The sequence below is a fragment of the Pyxicephalus adspersus genome, chromosome 8 (genome assembly GCF_032062135.1).
Source record: "Pyxicephalus adspersus chromosome 8, UCB_Pads_2.0, whole genome shotgun sequence".
NCBI lineage: Eukaryota > Metazoa > Chordata > Amphibia > Anura > Pyxicephalidae > Pyxicephalus > Pyxicephalus adspersus.
In genome coordinates this window covers 58997405-59011540 of record NC_092865.1, presented here as the reverse complement: position 1 = coordinate 59011540, position 14136 = coordinate 58997405, and the positions used below count along the sequence as shown (strand labels likewise).

General features: G+C 38.3%; 1 protein-coding gene across 29 annotated transcripts in view; it reads right to left on the bottom strand.

Annotated features, from left to right (window-relative positions):
- The window catches only part of CADPS (calcium dependent secretion activator), a 286962-nt gene that overhangs the window by 146486 nt on the left and 126340 nt on the right, over window positions 1–14136 (bottom strand). For all 29 annotated transcript variants that reach the window (XM_072420831.1, XM_072420822.1, XM_072420834.1 and 26 more), the window contains exon 7: window positions 446–557. In XM_072420831.1, the coding sequence (XP_072276932.1) occupies window positions 446–557 (112 nt within the window). The remainder of the gene's footprint in view (window positions 1–445; window positions 558–14136) is intronic.

Here is a 14136-nt window from a genome sequence, read left to right as displayed (position 1 = left end):
TATGTACCTTTCTCAGCAGGAAAAAAAAACTCCTTACATGTTAACTATTGTTGTTGGCTTAAACCTTTGTTTCTCCCTCCCACATGCAACTATACATGTTGCAGGGGTTTCTGATGACTTCAGGAATGTCTAGCAAGCTTCATACTACCACTGGTTTCCATGTTCCCAAGACAAGGCCTGTATCTAGCAAGAGGGCCAATATTCAGCAGTTAATTGGGCCAACTTAATATTACCAGTGCTCTGGGTGCTGATGTTCACAAGGCTTTTAAATCAAATCTCTAGAATCACTATTGTTCACTTGTTCAGTGTTGTTAGGTTGCCTATATTGCTAGGTAAAACTGATAAAAATAGAAGAGGAGTGTGTTAAGTGTTTTTTGCGTAAATATTTTTATACTAAAATGTATAAATCTTAGATACTTGGGTGTTACGATGATACATTTCTTACCCGCCCAAGTTCCTTATCCTCCAATGCCAGCACTCCAGTGCTCTCTGTAAAAAGCTTGACTTTGACGGCAGGCAGCGCGTGTGTGGTGCTAAAGTCCCCTTGTGTCCCCCAGCTGCAAAAAAAGACAAACAAACAGTAGTCAACATGCAACTGTAAGCTAAGCACATCAGACAATGGGTTAAATCAAAAATGACAATGTAGCACAAAAATGTGCTACAACTCAGTGACAAGAAATGTGTTAATTGTCTCTCTAGTTAATGTGAGACAGATGTCTGGGATGGTAGTTTGGTGCTAAGATCTTGTAGGTGCAAGATGTTGCAGATCAGCAGTAGCACAACTCTGGTACTTTATTACCAATTTCTAGTAACTAGTGTTTCCAGTATTCAAAGTTTTTTGTATAGTGACTGAAAAATCTGAAAATCAGCAAAGGAGATATTAAACCTAACAAAGTAGCTATCTTGAACAAATAACAAAAGGCTGCTCACCAATATTTGCACAGGAGACAAGCAATCCAAGCCTATTTGGGCCATAAAAAGGCCTACACCCAAGCATTTTGAGGCAAACATAAGACTTTCTTTATGTCCTGCTCATCCTATGACTGTCCACTAACTTTTAAAGTGAAGCTGTTTTGCAGCTGCCAATACTCACCTTCTTGTTATGTACTCTGCACTCCATTTGGCCCCTGGGACGAAGACAGTACTGCCATTCAGTGGATAATCACCAAGTACATTTGAGAAAGGGAAGTGAGTCACATACTCCCCTACACCATACATTGGCAATCATAGGTTTATTTAAAGCTTTAAATACTTTCTAAAAAGCTCCAGGCTCGAGCAGAATTCTTCCCATAATCAAATAAGCTGCTATATTGTTTACCTTACTCACTTAAATACATAGGAGGTAGCCTAAAGCACAAGAAAAATAGATTGTATTGCAGACACCATGGACCTGATTTATTAAAGCTCTCCAAGACTGAAAAAAAAAACTATCATAAGTGAACCTGGGTGTTTCAGCAAACCTGGAATGGATCTCATCCAGGTTTAAAAACATTTGCTAACTAATAGGAAATTATTTTTATGAAATACTTTGCTGGTTTGCTGAATCACACAGGTCCTTCTAAGATATTCTATCTTCTCCTGTCTTGAAGAGTTTTAACAAATCAGACTCCGATGAGTCTTCTACAATAGGTACTCCTAACCTTCTAGATTGTAAGCTCTTCAGGGCAGGGTCCTCTCATCCTCCTGCGTCGCTGTCCGTATCTGTCTGTCATTTGCAACCCCTCTTTAATGTACAGTGCTGCATAATATTGGCGCTATATAAATACTGTTTAAAAATAATATTAATAATAACCTGCCTATTTGCTTACTTCTTAAGAATGAACACTGATCTACACATGTACAACTCAATGTACAATCCCAGCATGCCTTGGTGCCAAGATGAATTAACTCCTAAACACATGAATGGGAGTTATGTCCTCCCATGCTGGCAAATCAATTAGGCTGAAGATGCCAAACCAAAAAAAAAGCCAAAGCCATTTTTGTTTTTTTTTTTAAAAAAAACACTTTACCATTTTGGCCATTAAAAAAAAAAAAGAAGTCATGGATCCAATAAACAACTTTACTGGACCAACCAATATGAAATTTAAGGAGTAAAAGGAACCTTGATGGTTGGCATTACTGTCTGAAAAGGTCCCATGGTGCTCATATTGTAACATTTTCTGTTTGTATGAAGGTGTAATGGTATCTGTTCAGTATAGGAATAGCCCTGTAAGTGTAACCTTTATCTGCTCTTCTTCTATACTTCTCTACTGCCCAGGGATCAGTGTGATTGGCAGATCTTATAAATACATGTAACATGTATGTAACTGAGCATCATTTAAATTGTGAAATTAAGAGCCCAGGATACAGGGGATTTTGTTCTACTCTAGAGTATATCGTTTTAGGAAAGGCACAAAGTCTGATCCGCTGGATAGAGTTCAACAGCTGGTGCCTGCCAGCAAATGCATTTCATCAGGAGCAGATCAGTGTAGACAGCTGCATTTTGCCCGGGACGACAGCTGTGAACTTTACAACAAACGAGGATGCCCCAAGCGTGCAGGTAGCGGCATATTCAGCCTCTTCTGTGTGAAATAAATGCTGGAATTTGTTCAAAGCTCAAGGGTGGGATGAACAAGAAAAGAACCCTATAGAATAACGTGATAGATGGGCCAGGACAGGGAAGAAATATTGAACCAAAAAAGCTGTCCGTGACCCTGTAACAGTGTACCAAGTAACAGACAAATGACGGCAGCACAATGCACCTTGCTGAAGCACCTTGTCAGCAAGTGCACCACAACACACAGTAATCCACTACCATGCATTGTGGTATGCTGTGTTAAAAAAAGTGAATGTATATTTATTTCTGCACTGCCATATGTTAAGCAGCCAATTCTGAAATGGTTGCCTCAACAAAACAACACATTGTCACTAGCTTGCGCTACCATAGCTGCACATTTGTGAACAAGCACCACTGAACACTCAATGTAATACTGTGATGCAGCCAGGCTGCACATGCAATATGCGTGTGTATATATATATATATACACACACAGGGCTTTTTTCTCATTGAATGTACCGAGACGTTGTTCTGGCACCTCTTTTCGACGGATTTTCAATGTCCGTAAAAGTCCGTGAAGGGGAACAGCTGCCAGTGAAATTGAATACAGGCTGTGCATGTGTGCTTCAATACTAGACAGTGGCTGAGCAGCCTAAGTACTTGCGAAGTGTCATCGTGTTTTCGCAGATTAATTTAATTGCCACTCCAACAAAAGCTTCCTTGAAGACTAGGACAATTTCAGCACTTTTGTTCATCAAATATGTTGGATCACCTCTAAGACTTTTCGATCGTTCAAAGTACGTTGATTTATGGTTACTCAGAGGACAACATTCGGCCATAGATACTAACAGCAAGGAAAGGAGTTGAGAAGATTTGTCGGACGAGAATTAGACAAAACATTGGAATTTACTATGAATATTTGCCTTAAATAAAATAAATTAAATTTATGTTAAGAACTAAATATATAACTATATAATAAATATATAAAATATATAATAATAATATTATTATATATTTATATATAATACTATAATATTATATATAATTATATAATATTTAGAAATTAACAAGATGTGAGTTCCGGCACCTTTTTCCTTACACAAAAAGCACCGTATATATAAATTTTGATCTCTTTACTTTATCACCTAAGTGCAGCAACAAGGGTTTAAAATCCCTGTGCTGTCAACAAATAAGTCAGTCTTACAGTCTTTGCTGCCGTTCGCATGACATACTGAACACTGCTACAATCAATATGGCTTTCAAATTTGAGCAGAGCTTTTGATTGGAGCAGAGTTCAGATTTTAAAATTTCTAACATGAAACATGCTAAAAGGAAAAAAAGTAGAATGATAGAGAGATAAGCTCCTCAAGCTGCTGTCTTTCACTGCATATATACATATATTCATGTATGCGGTTTGCTTGAAGTTTAGTTTCAAGAAGATACAACTAGAATTATGGGCTTATGTGGAAATGCCCACCTATACAAGCACAATAGATCAAGCTATTGTTTCGCATTCACTGTCCAATTACGATCTGGGGGTGGGTAGACCCTCTTGTTTGACTTACAGTAATATAAAATATTAAAAAAGGGGAAATATCAGGTCTCCAGATTTGATGTGCTGTCTGTCTGGGCTGTGCAAATTTCATAAATGAGCAGACAAAAGTAGAAATCCTTTGGCAGGTAAAAATGCATAAACATGTATTTCATTTCATGTTAGCTGTAAGTCTAAAGTTTAGCGTTAAAGATGAACTAAAGCTCCACTTTAACAATTTGCGATCAAGGCTGGGCCTTTTACAATTATCATTCTTATACTCAGCACCTCCCAGCTTCCCGAGAGTGACTGAAAGAACATCATTTTAGCCCAGCCAATAAATATGGTTGGGAATAAATTGTAGGTGGGTGGCAGCCCCTGAATTGTGACCCAAGTCTTTAGTAACCACCCAAAAACAGCAGGAAAAGTTTGGGGTGGTGAACCCAGCTAAAAGGGGCTGGGGAGAACACTGGGGGAGTATAAACAGGGTTTAGTTCAACTTTAGGAACTTGAAATTTTACTAGAACAGAGGGAATGTGGGGCATACCCTGTAACTCTTCTTCAAATCCAGTAATGTCAATCTATATCAGCTCATTAGATTCATCTGCCACTAAAGAAAGCTATTTCTTTTTTTGGAAAACAAGTAGAGTTCGGAGACTATATTAAGATCATTTTTCTCATCTCTAATTTATTTTCATTTCTTTTTTTTTCAGGCATAGAAAATGTCAGGGAAGTGATAGATACTCTTTGCAGAGCGTGAAGGAAATGCTCTATGCACTGCATGACAGCATCTGCCTTTGAACCGACACTCCTGTTTACTATTAAAAGCTTCGTATTTGCCGAGCATTCCCAGACCATATGTTATCGGCAAATGTTGCTAACGAAAAAACAAACAATAGTTTTCATCATTTTTTTCACAGGATGAGGAAATTGTCACACAGGGACTAAACCCTAAACAAGAGAGACTTGAAATAAAGACCGTATTTGCAGACTGCTTTAAGTACACTTGGAGCGCTAATTAGACAAGAGATAGCAAACATTCCTACAACATTCAAAAAGAATTATGGATGAGCTGAGATATAGCAGCTATTTCGAATTAAATGTATTGTACAGTATAACCAACATATCTGCATTCAGACTAACTGCTCTTTGGGGTTAATATACAAAAGGTTATAGGCTGTTCATTTAGCTAAGTTAATTATTTCCTTGCAAGGGATTTTTCACTTAGCTTAGTGAATGAGGTGAAGCTCTGCTGACATGTGCAAGCAAAAAACAAAACAAAATATTTACAGTATATGAGAGCTGATTGTCCTGTCAAATGGTTTGTATTTCACTAAACTTGGTCCTGAGATTTACTCATCTCTGCTGCATCTGCTGCATTGTGGACAACTTTATAGGACTGGGCTTAGTTGTTGGGGACTTCAAGGCCTGCAATATTGCTAAACTCTATGATAAGTAAATATTGTCCAGATAGGAGCAATGTGTATTCATAGGGGATTCAGACCTTGGGGGAAGAAAGTGTTCCCACTCGGCTCCAGGCTTGGCACCTAGGGAAGTGGTACCCACGCTGTAACCTCACCTCCGGTCTAAACATGGCCATACTTGAATCTTGGTGTGCTTTGTTTATGTCTTCCAGATCTGTGCAGTAATCCAGTGTAAAACTTCACTGCAGGAGCCTCCAGTCACTTCTGCTTTCTGGGTTTTTTCAGGGTGACTGGTCTTTATTTGCCCCTTTCTTATGTTTTCTGAAGGCGGGCTGAAGTGGGTCTCTCCCACAGCTCTCTGCACAGGCTGAGCCACATTATTCAAAGCTTCCCATGACTCGAGAACATAGACTTTTAAAGAAGAATCTGTGTGATCTAGCAAACCTGGAATGTATCTAGTTCAGAATTGAAGACATTTCAACTAATAGCAATATTGAGTTTATTTGCTTGATCTCCCAGGTACTCCAGTGATACTCAATCCTTTCCATTCTTGAAGCGCTTTAATAAATCAGGCTCACTGTGTGCGGCACAATGCTGAAATCACTGATACTTTAATAAGGTAATGTCTAGGGGTGCACAGGAATTTAATACACACAAAGCAGAATTATCTAGATATTAAGGGATATATTCAAATGACATGTATTGCCCTCAGAGTGCAGCTTTATTATTACTGGCCTAGTTCGTGTTCTTGGATTGTACAAAGAATAGCCATGCCACATTGCTATAAAGCACTTTACAAGCACACAGCATCAATCACAGGACATGCACTAGGAAAGCTCATTAAATCACTGGAAAGTGATTGCATTTTAGGTGGAAAAAATTGTAGTGTGCTATTCATAAATCTCCTAAATGAAACCCCTCCCCAGTATGAGACAATGATGCCAAACAAGGAGCTGATGGGAACTGCAATTAATGGAAGGTAATTTGTCTTTCACAGCACCAGATCCTAATTGTTCTTACATATGGCAGTACTTCAAGGAACACATTGCCCTTCTAATTTTTCTGCTATCATTTCTGCAAGGGGTATATGGAATTGTGATACTGGGAATGATATTACCAGAGCAGATATTTAGCATATATAATGGAAATACAACGCTGCAGTCATAGTGCTAAAAGAATAAACTACATATTGGTCTCCAGAACATTTTATGTCTATAATATACAATTGTTGCATTCTTCATTTTTCTTACCTAACATAATACATAATCTGCACATTATACACATGAATATTTGTATTTATGTTTAGCCAGTTTTCCAATTTTTATACTACACCCCAGACAAGTATCCAACCTCATTTTTTCTACTGCAAATAAGTAATAAGTGTCCACAACCCACTTCACTAACATTCTGCAGTAAATGAGCAGCAGATGAACCCTTAGCATGTTCTAAATGTGCCTACTTATTAAAGCTTTCCAAGGCTGGAGAGGATACACTTTCATCAGTGAAGATGAGTGATCCAACAAACCTGGAATGGATTTCCTAAAGTCATATGCCATTTGTTAGCAAATGTTTTTAATCCTGGACCAGATCCATTCAAGGTTTGCTGGATCACCCAGGGATTCAAAATATTTGCTAGCAAATAGTAAATGACTTTAGTAAAACCATTCCAGGTTTGCTGGATCACCTAGGTTCGCTGATGAAAGTGTATCCTCTCCAGCCTTGGAGAGCTTCAATAAATCAGGGTAAAAATGACAGCAGGATTAATCCTAATGCTACCTATAATGCTACATATAAGTAAAATGATTGTTGCCTGAGGCAAACATATATGCTAATCTAGAGCGAAAATCCGAAATTTGTACAGTGGTCACCGCTAAATTCTTTATTAATCAGCCGTGGTGGATTAACAACTGTTCAGGAACGGTCATTGTGCATTCCTATGGAGAAGGGCACAGCAGGGTTCCGACTATTCGTCCTCCCCCTAAAATGGTGCTTTGAGTATGTACAGCACTCGTTTACGAAACATCATTTTCAGTGACAATTATCTGACAACTGTATGGGGCTTAATCACACATTTGTACACACAATCATGAAATGCAAAAGACAGGAGGATTTAAAGGATAGTGTTATCTCCGAGCCAGTATTTCTGTCAAGTTAAAAAGATGGTGACCCTGGATGACATTGGAACAAAGATGCAACCATCCCTTTGATAAAAAGGTGATGGCACAATCAAGGGGATTATATTGATTTCTGTCACAGGTAACATTACTAGCCTACATTCACTTAATGTGAAAAAATATATGGCATAATAAAATATTTATAATTCTAGGTCCACTTTACTCACAGAGCTCTGTTCACATGATAATTGGATAAAAAATAGTAATCATGTTAGCATAGAATATGTCATTTCAAATATATTTTATATATTGAAAATTAGGTACAAAGTACATCTAAAGTATTCACAGATGTAAAATGCAATTTTTGGGGGTTTCCATGGTGAAAGGTGTTGGAAATGGTGACACTTTTTCAGCAATTTTAAGATTAAGTGCCAGCAAAGAGAAGCGTACATTGTTTATAATTTGATAGCTGTCATCTCTGGAACTAATTATCCTTTAGTCAAAAACTCTGTGAATGCTGTTTTTAGCTTGTCTGCTGAACCTCAATGAATATTTAGTGCACTCCAAAGGATTCTGTATTAACAAGTAAGAGTGAAGTTCTGCAACAGGTTCTATAAGAGGTCTGCTGTTACCTTGCCACAATACCAGCCATCCCCCAAATATTCTATTCAAATAATGACACTTGTATGAGTATGCCCTCAGTTCTGCATAAACAAGGTCAAATGATGAGTTCCTTGTGATGGAGTCCTTGTGATCGATCCGTTATGGTCCTTATGATTGGTTCCTTGTGTTAGGTACCTGTGTTAGGGTCCCTGTCTCAGATCCCTTGTAGTAGGCCCCCTGTGTTAGGTCCTTTGTGATAGATCCCTGTGATAGGTCCCCTGTGATTAGGTCTCTTGTGATAGGTCCCTTGTGATGGGTTCCTTTTATCTGGTTCCTTGTGTTAGGTACATGTGATAGGGTCCCTGTGTTAGATCTCCTGTGTTAGATCCCTTGTGATAGATCCCCTGTGATATGTCCCCTGTGATTAGGTCTCTTGTGATAGATCCCTTGTGATGGGTTCCTTGTGTTAGGTACCTGTGATAGGGTCCCTGTCTCAGATCCCCTGTAGTAGGCCCCCTGTGTTAGGTCCTTTGTGATAGATCCCCTGTGATAGGTCCCCTGTGATTAGGTCTCTTGTGATAGATCCCTTCTGATGGGGTCCTTATATATGGTTCCTTGTGTTAGGTACCTGTGATAGGGTCCCTGTGTTAGATGCCTTGTGAAAGGTCCCCTGTGTTAGGTCCCCTGTGTTAGGTCCCCTGGGATAGATCCCCTGAAATAGATCCCCTCTGATTAGGTCCCTTGTGAAAAGTCCCTCAGATACCAAGAACTGCACTGTGGGACGTTGGGTGGGATATACATGTATATGCAGAATTTTTATAGAACAATTCCCAAAAGATACGAAAGGCACAAAAATGCAGCTTTGCATTCATACTTTCATTTGACAATGTAACAGCCATTGCAATCTCTCTACAACAGCAGGGCAGGGAAAAGCAGCAAAAGGAGCCAATCATGTGTGTTGCACTGCAAGGAACATGAAAATAGGAGGGTGGAGCATAAAAAAGATTAACTCATTAGTTTGCTGCTTCTCCTTTCATTTTCCAATCACAGGGTGAGGAGAGGAGGTGGCCAGTAAGTAAAAATGAAAGCGAACCGGAGAAGAATCCAGTCCACCACCCCCCCCCCCCCCCAAGAGCTGTGTCAGTGCTGTTTAATCCCAGGATTGGATGAGTTCAGCTTTAACGGGGCTTCAGGAGCAGATATGAGTAACCTCATATCTGATCCTGAAGCTGGGTGAAGGCCATAGATAGTACCTTAAAGTAGAAACCACCTTCAATACTTGAAATACAGAAGCTGTAGTTTCCACTTTGTTCCATAGAAGAACATATACTAACAAAAGATGTATTATGTATTCTGCAGTTCAGGTAGTTGTAACAGTGCTTTTAGTATTTAACATAGCCTAAAGAAAACCTGCCATAAAACTGGATATTGGTAGTTTATTCAAAACTCATAAATGTAAATTGCCAACAGCAATACAGATTCACAATACACGGACTGCCACCCACCTACAACTTCTTTTCACCCATCCTAAAAAAATGCCAGGGTTGAACACTGGGTTAGGGGAATTAGGTTTAGGAGACTACATGAAAAGGTTTGGTTTAGATAAATGGTAAAGGTTTATAGTGATGCACAACTTTGCTTTTGCATTACTTTCATCATAAGCTATATTTGAATTGCCCATGTTGCTGGCACTTAGCTGTTTTTTATATTTTGGCAATCTGATCACTTAATTTCTGAATTCATTAGACAATACCAAAATTGACAGATATTGTTTTCAGTCTTAAAAGACTTTAAAGAAAATGACTACAAAACCCAATTATCCCCAGGAAACCATATGGATCACAAGGACCTAAACCTTTAGCCATGTGCAGCCTGGGATCTACAATTGGATTAAAGCTTTACAAATCTGATAAAGGGAGAACACGTATAGACTTCAACAGGCGTATGGATGTGAATGGTAAAATAGTATTTCCTATAGTCCATGTGGTCAATCAATGTTCATATCAAATATATTCATTGTAACCAGTTGAAGGTTACCCCTTCCTATAAAAGAAAACCTATTTTATATGCATCACATGTTTGGAAAATCTTTTTTTTTTTTTTTTGTGCAGCAAGTCGGTGGTATTAATGGTTCCCCCAGTTTTATTTGGCTGGTTTACCCTACTGATTGACTTTGTATTGTGGAAAATTGTGTTTAAACTGCATGTTTAGTTTATTTTGCAGTATCTATATAAAATTTCATTATTCAATGTTGGCATTTTTATGATGAGAAGTTGGATCACATTGGTAGGAATTATCTGAACAGAACAAGGATGCTGGTTCAAACTGTGTCTATCCTTTATATGCTGCTTTCTGCACAAATGCTGCATCTAATATCACCACTTCTACATTAAAGATAGAAGGTTGCAGAAACAATTATGTGTCATACTTTCCTAGGCATTGCCAGTTTATGTTCGGAGAATGATGTGCATTGCAGAATGAGGATTACAGCTCTGCTGGATAAATGCACCCTGCAGGAAAAGTAAGTACTTTACCAGTAAGCAGATCGTTGGCCTTTTCGGCATAGTTCTGCAGTCTGTGATCAGTCTCTTTAATTTGTATTGTAAGTAGTCTCTGGCATTTGTAAAGGTCTTGTGTAGGTAGGCATGTGCAACATGTTTTGAGGTGCATTAAGCAAGCATTTCCAGTAGGCTTTAAGAAGCTTTTGTGTTCTGATTAATTTGTATTAATATTATTACTAATGATTATTTATATAACACCAACATATTATGCAGCTCTATACAAAGTCTATAGTCTTGTCACTAGCTGTCCTTCAAAGGGTCTCACAATCTAAAGTACCTACCATAGTCATATGTCATTAACACAGGCTAAAGACAATTTTGGGGGAAGCTAACTAATCTAACTGCATGTTTTTAAATTGTGGGAGGAAACCCACACAAATAAAAGGAGAACCTGCAAACTTCATGCAGAGAGTGTCCGTGCTGCCCTCATTTGTATTAGGACAATAGGGACACCATACCCTCACTTCTCTCCTACACATATTGCCCATCATAATACCCTCCATACTCTAATTCTATATAACCTCATTATCATACATCCCTTACTCTTCTCCTCTCCATACTGCCCATCATCATACCCTCCTCACTTCTCTCCAACACATATTGCCCATCATTATACCCTCCATATCCTCATCCTCAAACATTCCTTACGTCTCTCCATACTGCCCATTGTCATATTCTCCTTGCTCCTCTCCTGCAATGCTAGGTTCCCTTACATTACTCAGAAGAACTGTGCAGTGGCTATTGTTAATAAAATAGCCAGGGAAATCGTCTCCTCTCTGTATAGTAGAACTATACTGTATAAGGTTGAGGACAAGTCACAAATGATCCACTAAAACCAATGAGAGCACATCCAACAGAGAATAAGAAAATGGAACCCCCAGTCACACTCCTGCAAACACTAGCAAACTGCAATTTGCTAAACACTTTGCTACTGGAAGTAACTACAGATCCTGAAAGCTTGTTCTCACTGGATAAATAAAATGACCAACAGTATGTAGCCAAAAGTATGTGCAAAACCCATTCAATGTGCTTCCAATGAAGAGTACTATGAAAGCTACACCATACTAAGATATCTAAGTCTTCATTTTCAATCTTGTGGCAAGAGTTTGGAGAAGCCCTAACAGCGTGACTGTGCCCCTGTACACAAAGCCAAGTTCATAAAGACATGGTTTGAAAAGTTTGGTGTGGTGGAACATTAGGGGCCCTGATCCCCCCCAGCCCCCACCCTACAGAACACCTCTGGGATGCAATATTATTCTATTAGGTCTTCTAATTTAGCATCAGTACCTGGCCTCATCATTGTTCTTTAAGCTGAATGGACACAAAGAACCTGATTTCTTAACGTTCTTTAAGACTGTAGAAGATAGACTATTATGGGGGAACCTGGGTGGTCCACCAAACCTTGAATGGATCTGGTCCAGGATTGAAAACATTTGCCAATTATTAGAAAATAATTAAAAAAATCAATTTCAGGATTGCTGGATCACCCACAATCTCCCACAATATTTTATCTTCTCTAATCGTGGGGAACTTTTATAACCTGGGCCCTAATTCCATAGATACACTCCAATTTTTTGTGAAAGCTTGAAAAGCTTCTCCATATTATTGCAATATGATGTCCAGCAAGCTCATAGAAGTGTGATGGTCACGTGTACACAAAGCTTTGTTCATATACAATCATTACAACATGGCAAAATGAAGCAAATTTCCTTCTTTGCTCAACTGCATATAGAATCATTTTTTCTAAATGCAATTAAACCTCACTGAAAATAAAATATTTAATATACTTGTTGTTTTGTAATGCTCTGTAGAAATGGCTGGAACATCATCTACCTAAACATACACCAATAACTCATATACAATTACAAGGCAATAAAATCCTTTTAGTTTCATTACCTTTCTGATCACGAAATAGTCTCAGTGTTAGGAACTAAGGCAATATTCCTTCTCTTTGGAATGGAAATTGTTAGTTGCATTAAAGAGGCAAAAAACCTTGCCAGGAAATCAGGCAAAAAATATACCTGGACTGCCTAAGGTACTAATTAAACTACATTCTCTGCAGTGAAAGTGGTTCATTAGAGTTTGTGTTCATCTATACAAACTGTTATAAATGTAATTGTAGAGTTTGGCCACTAGGTGGCAGCCGATCACCATATTCCCATATGCAGTGTTTGGTACCACTTATAAAAGTGCAGCTGGGAGGTTGGAGTCTTATTTAGTAGTTTGCCATTTGTGTTTAACAGCTTTATAGGAGTGCTTTATAAATCTTCAGACCTATATTGACACCAAGGTTGCCAGCTCCTTCATTTAGAGCCGAGAACATTTGAATTATACAGGTTCAATGGCTTGTAAAACTGGTAATTAGATTTGCTCAATAATGCCTTACCTGCTTTTAATTAGCAACACAGTGTTGTAAATCCTATGTTGGAGATGAGTTCACAGCCCTTAATGCAACACTTTAAAGGCAGATAACATTTGAAAAGCAGGCCTAAGTTGTCTCTGCCAAAAAGAGGCATCAGTGATCTGATTGGCTGACTTTCCACTTTAGAAGAGATCAGCTGACTAGGTGCATGAACTTTTAGACCTGCACTGAGCACTGGAGGGACCTCCCAAACATAAATCTATTCTTTTCTGTATACTTTTACCTTTTCTTTATACTTTATACCTAGGCCCACCATGTGTGAAGAAGCATCCACTTTCCTGGTACATTATCATTTTGTAGGAATGGACCCACAAGAGGATATTGAAAAAACAAATTTGGGAGGCCCACCAGAAATTTCTTTCCAGTTCTCTGTGGGATGGTCAGACCCAGGTTGTAACTGGATTGCAGGTTGTATTGAGTATTTATAATGTTTGTATAGATTACACTGGATGAATGTGTAATGAGAATAATGAATACATGAATTTCTTGTTTTGTTTCTACATACACCTCAAGCTGTCCAGCAGAAGAGCAAACAATTGGAGCAAACTTCAATATTAAAAATACTGAAACAGTTACAGTAACCATTTTTTTTAAGAAAAAACATTGAAACCATGGGAACAAAAAATGCTATTGAAACAATTGGACCTTAAAGTTTTTCCCCAGGGGAATGTGTTAAATGTCAGATTCGCTGCTTTAAAAAATAGTCCCCATAAGTGCTACAGCATTAGCGATTGACTACTCTGTCACTTTTACTGGAGAGCTTGGGCAGTATGGACCGAAATGTAGGAAAATATAATTATTAAAAGAAGAAGAAACTGAAAACAGAAGTTGTATTGTTGAACACCATTCTTGCATTTATGAACAATTTTTTGTAATATCTCAAAAAATAGAACAATTAAAGACGAGTATTTTAAGGTGCAGCAATATATTCAAAATTAAAAAAAA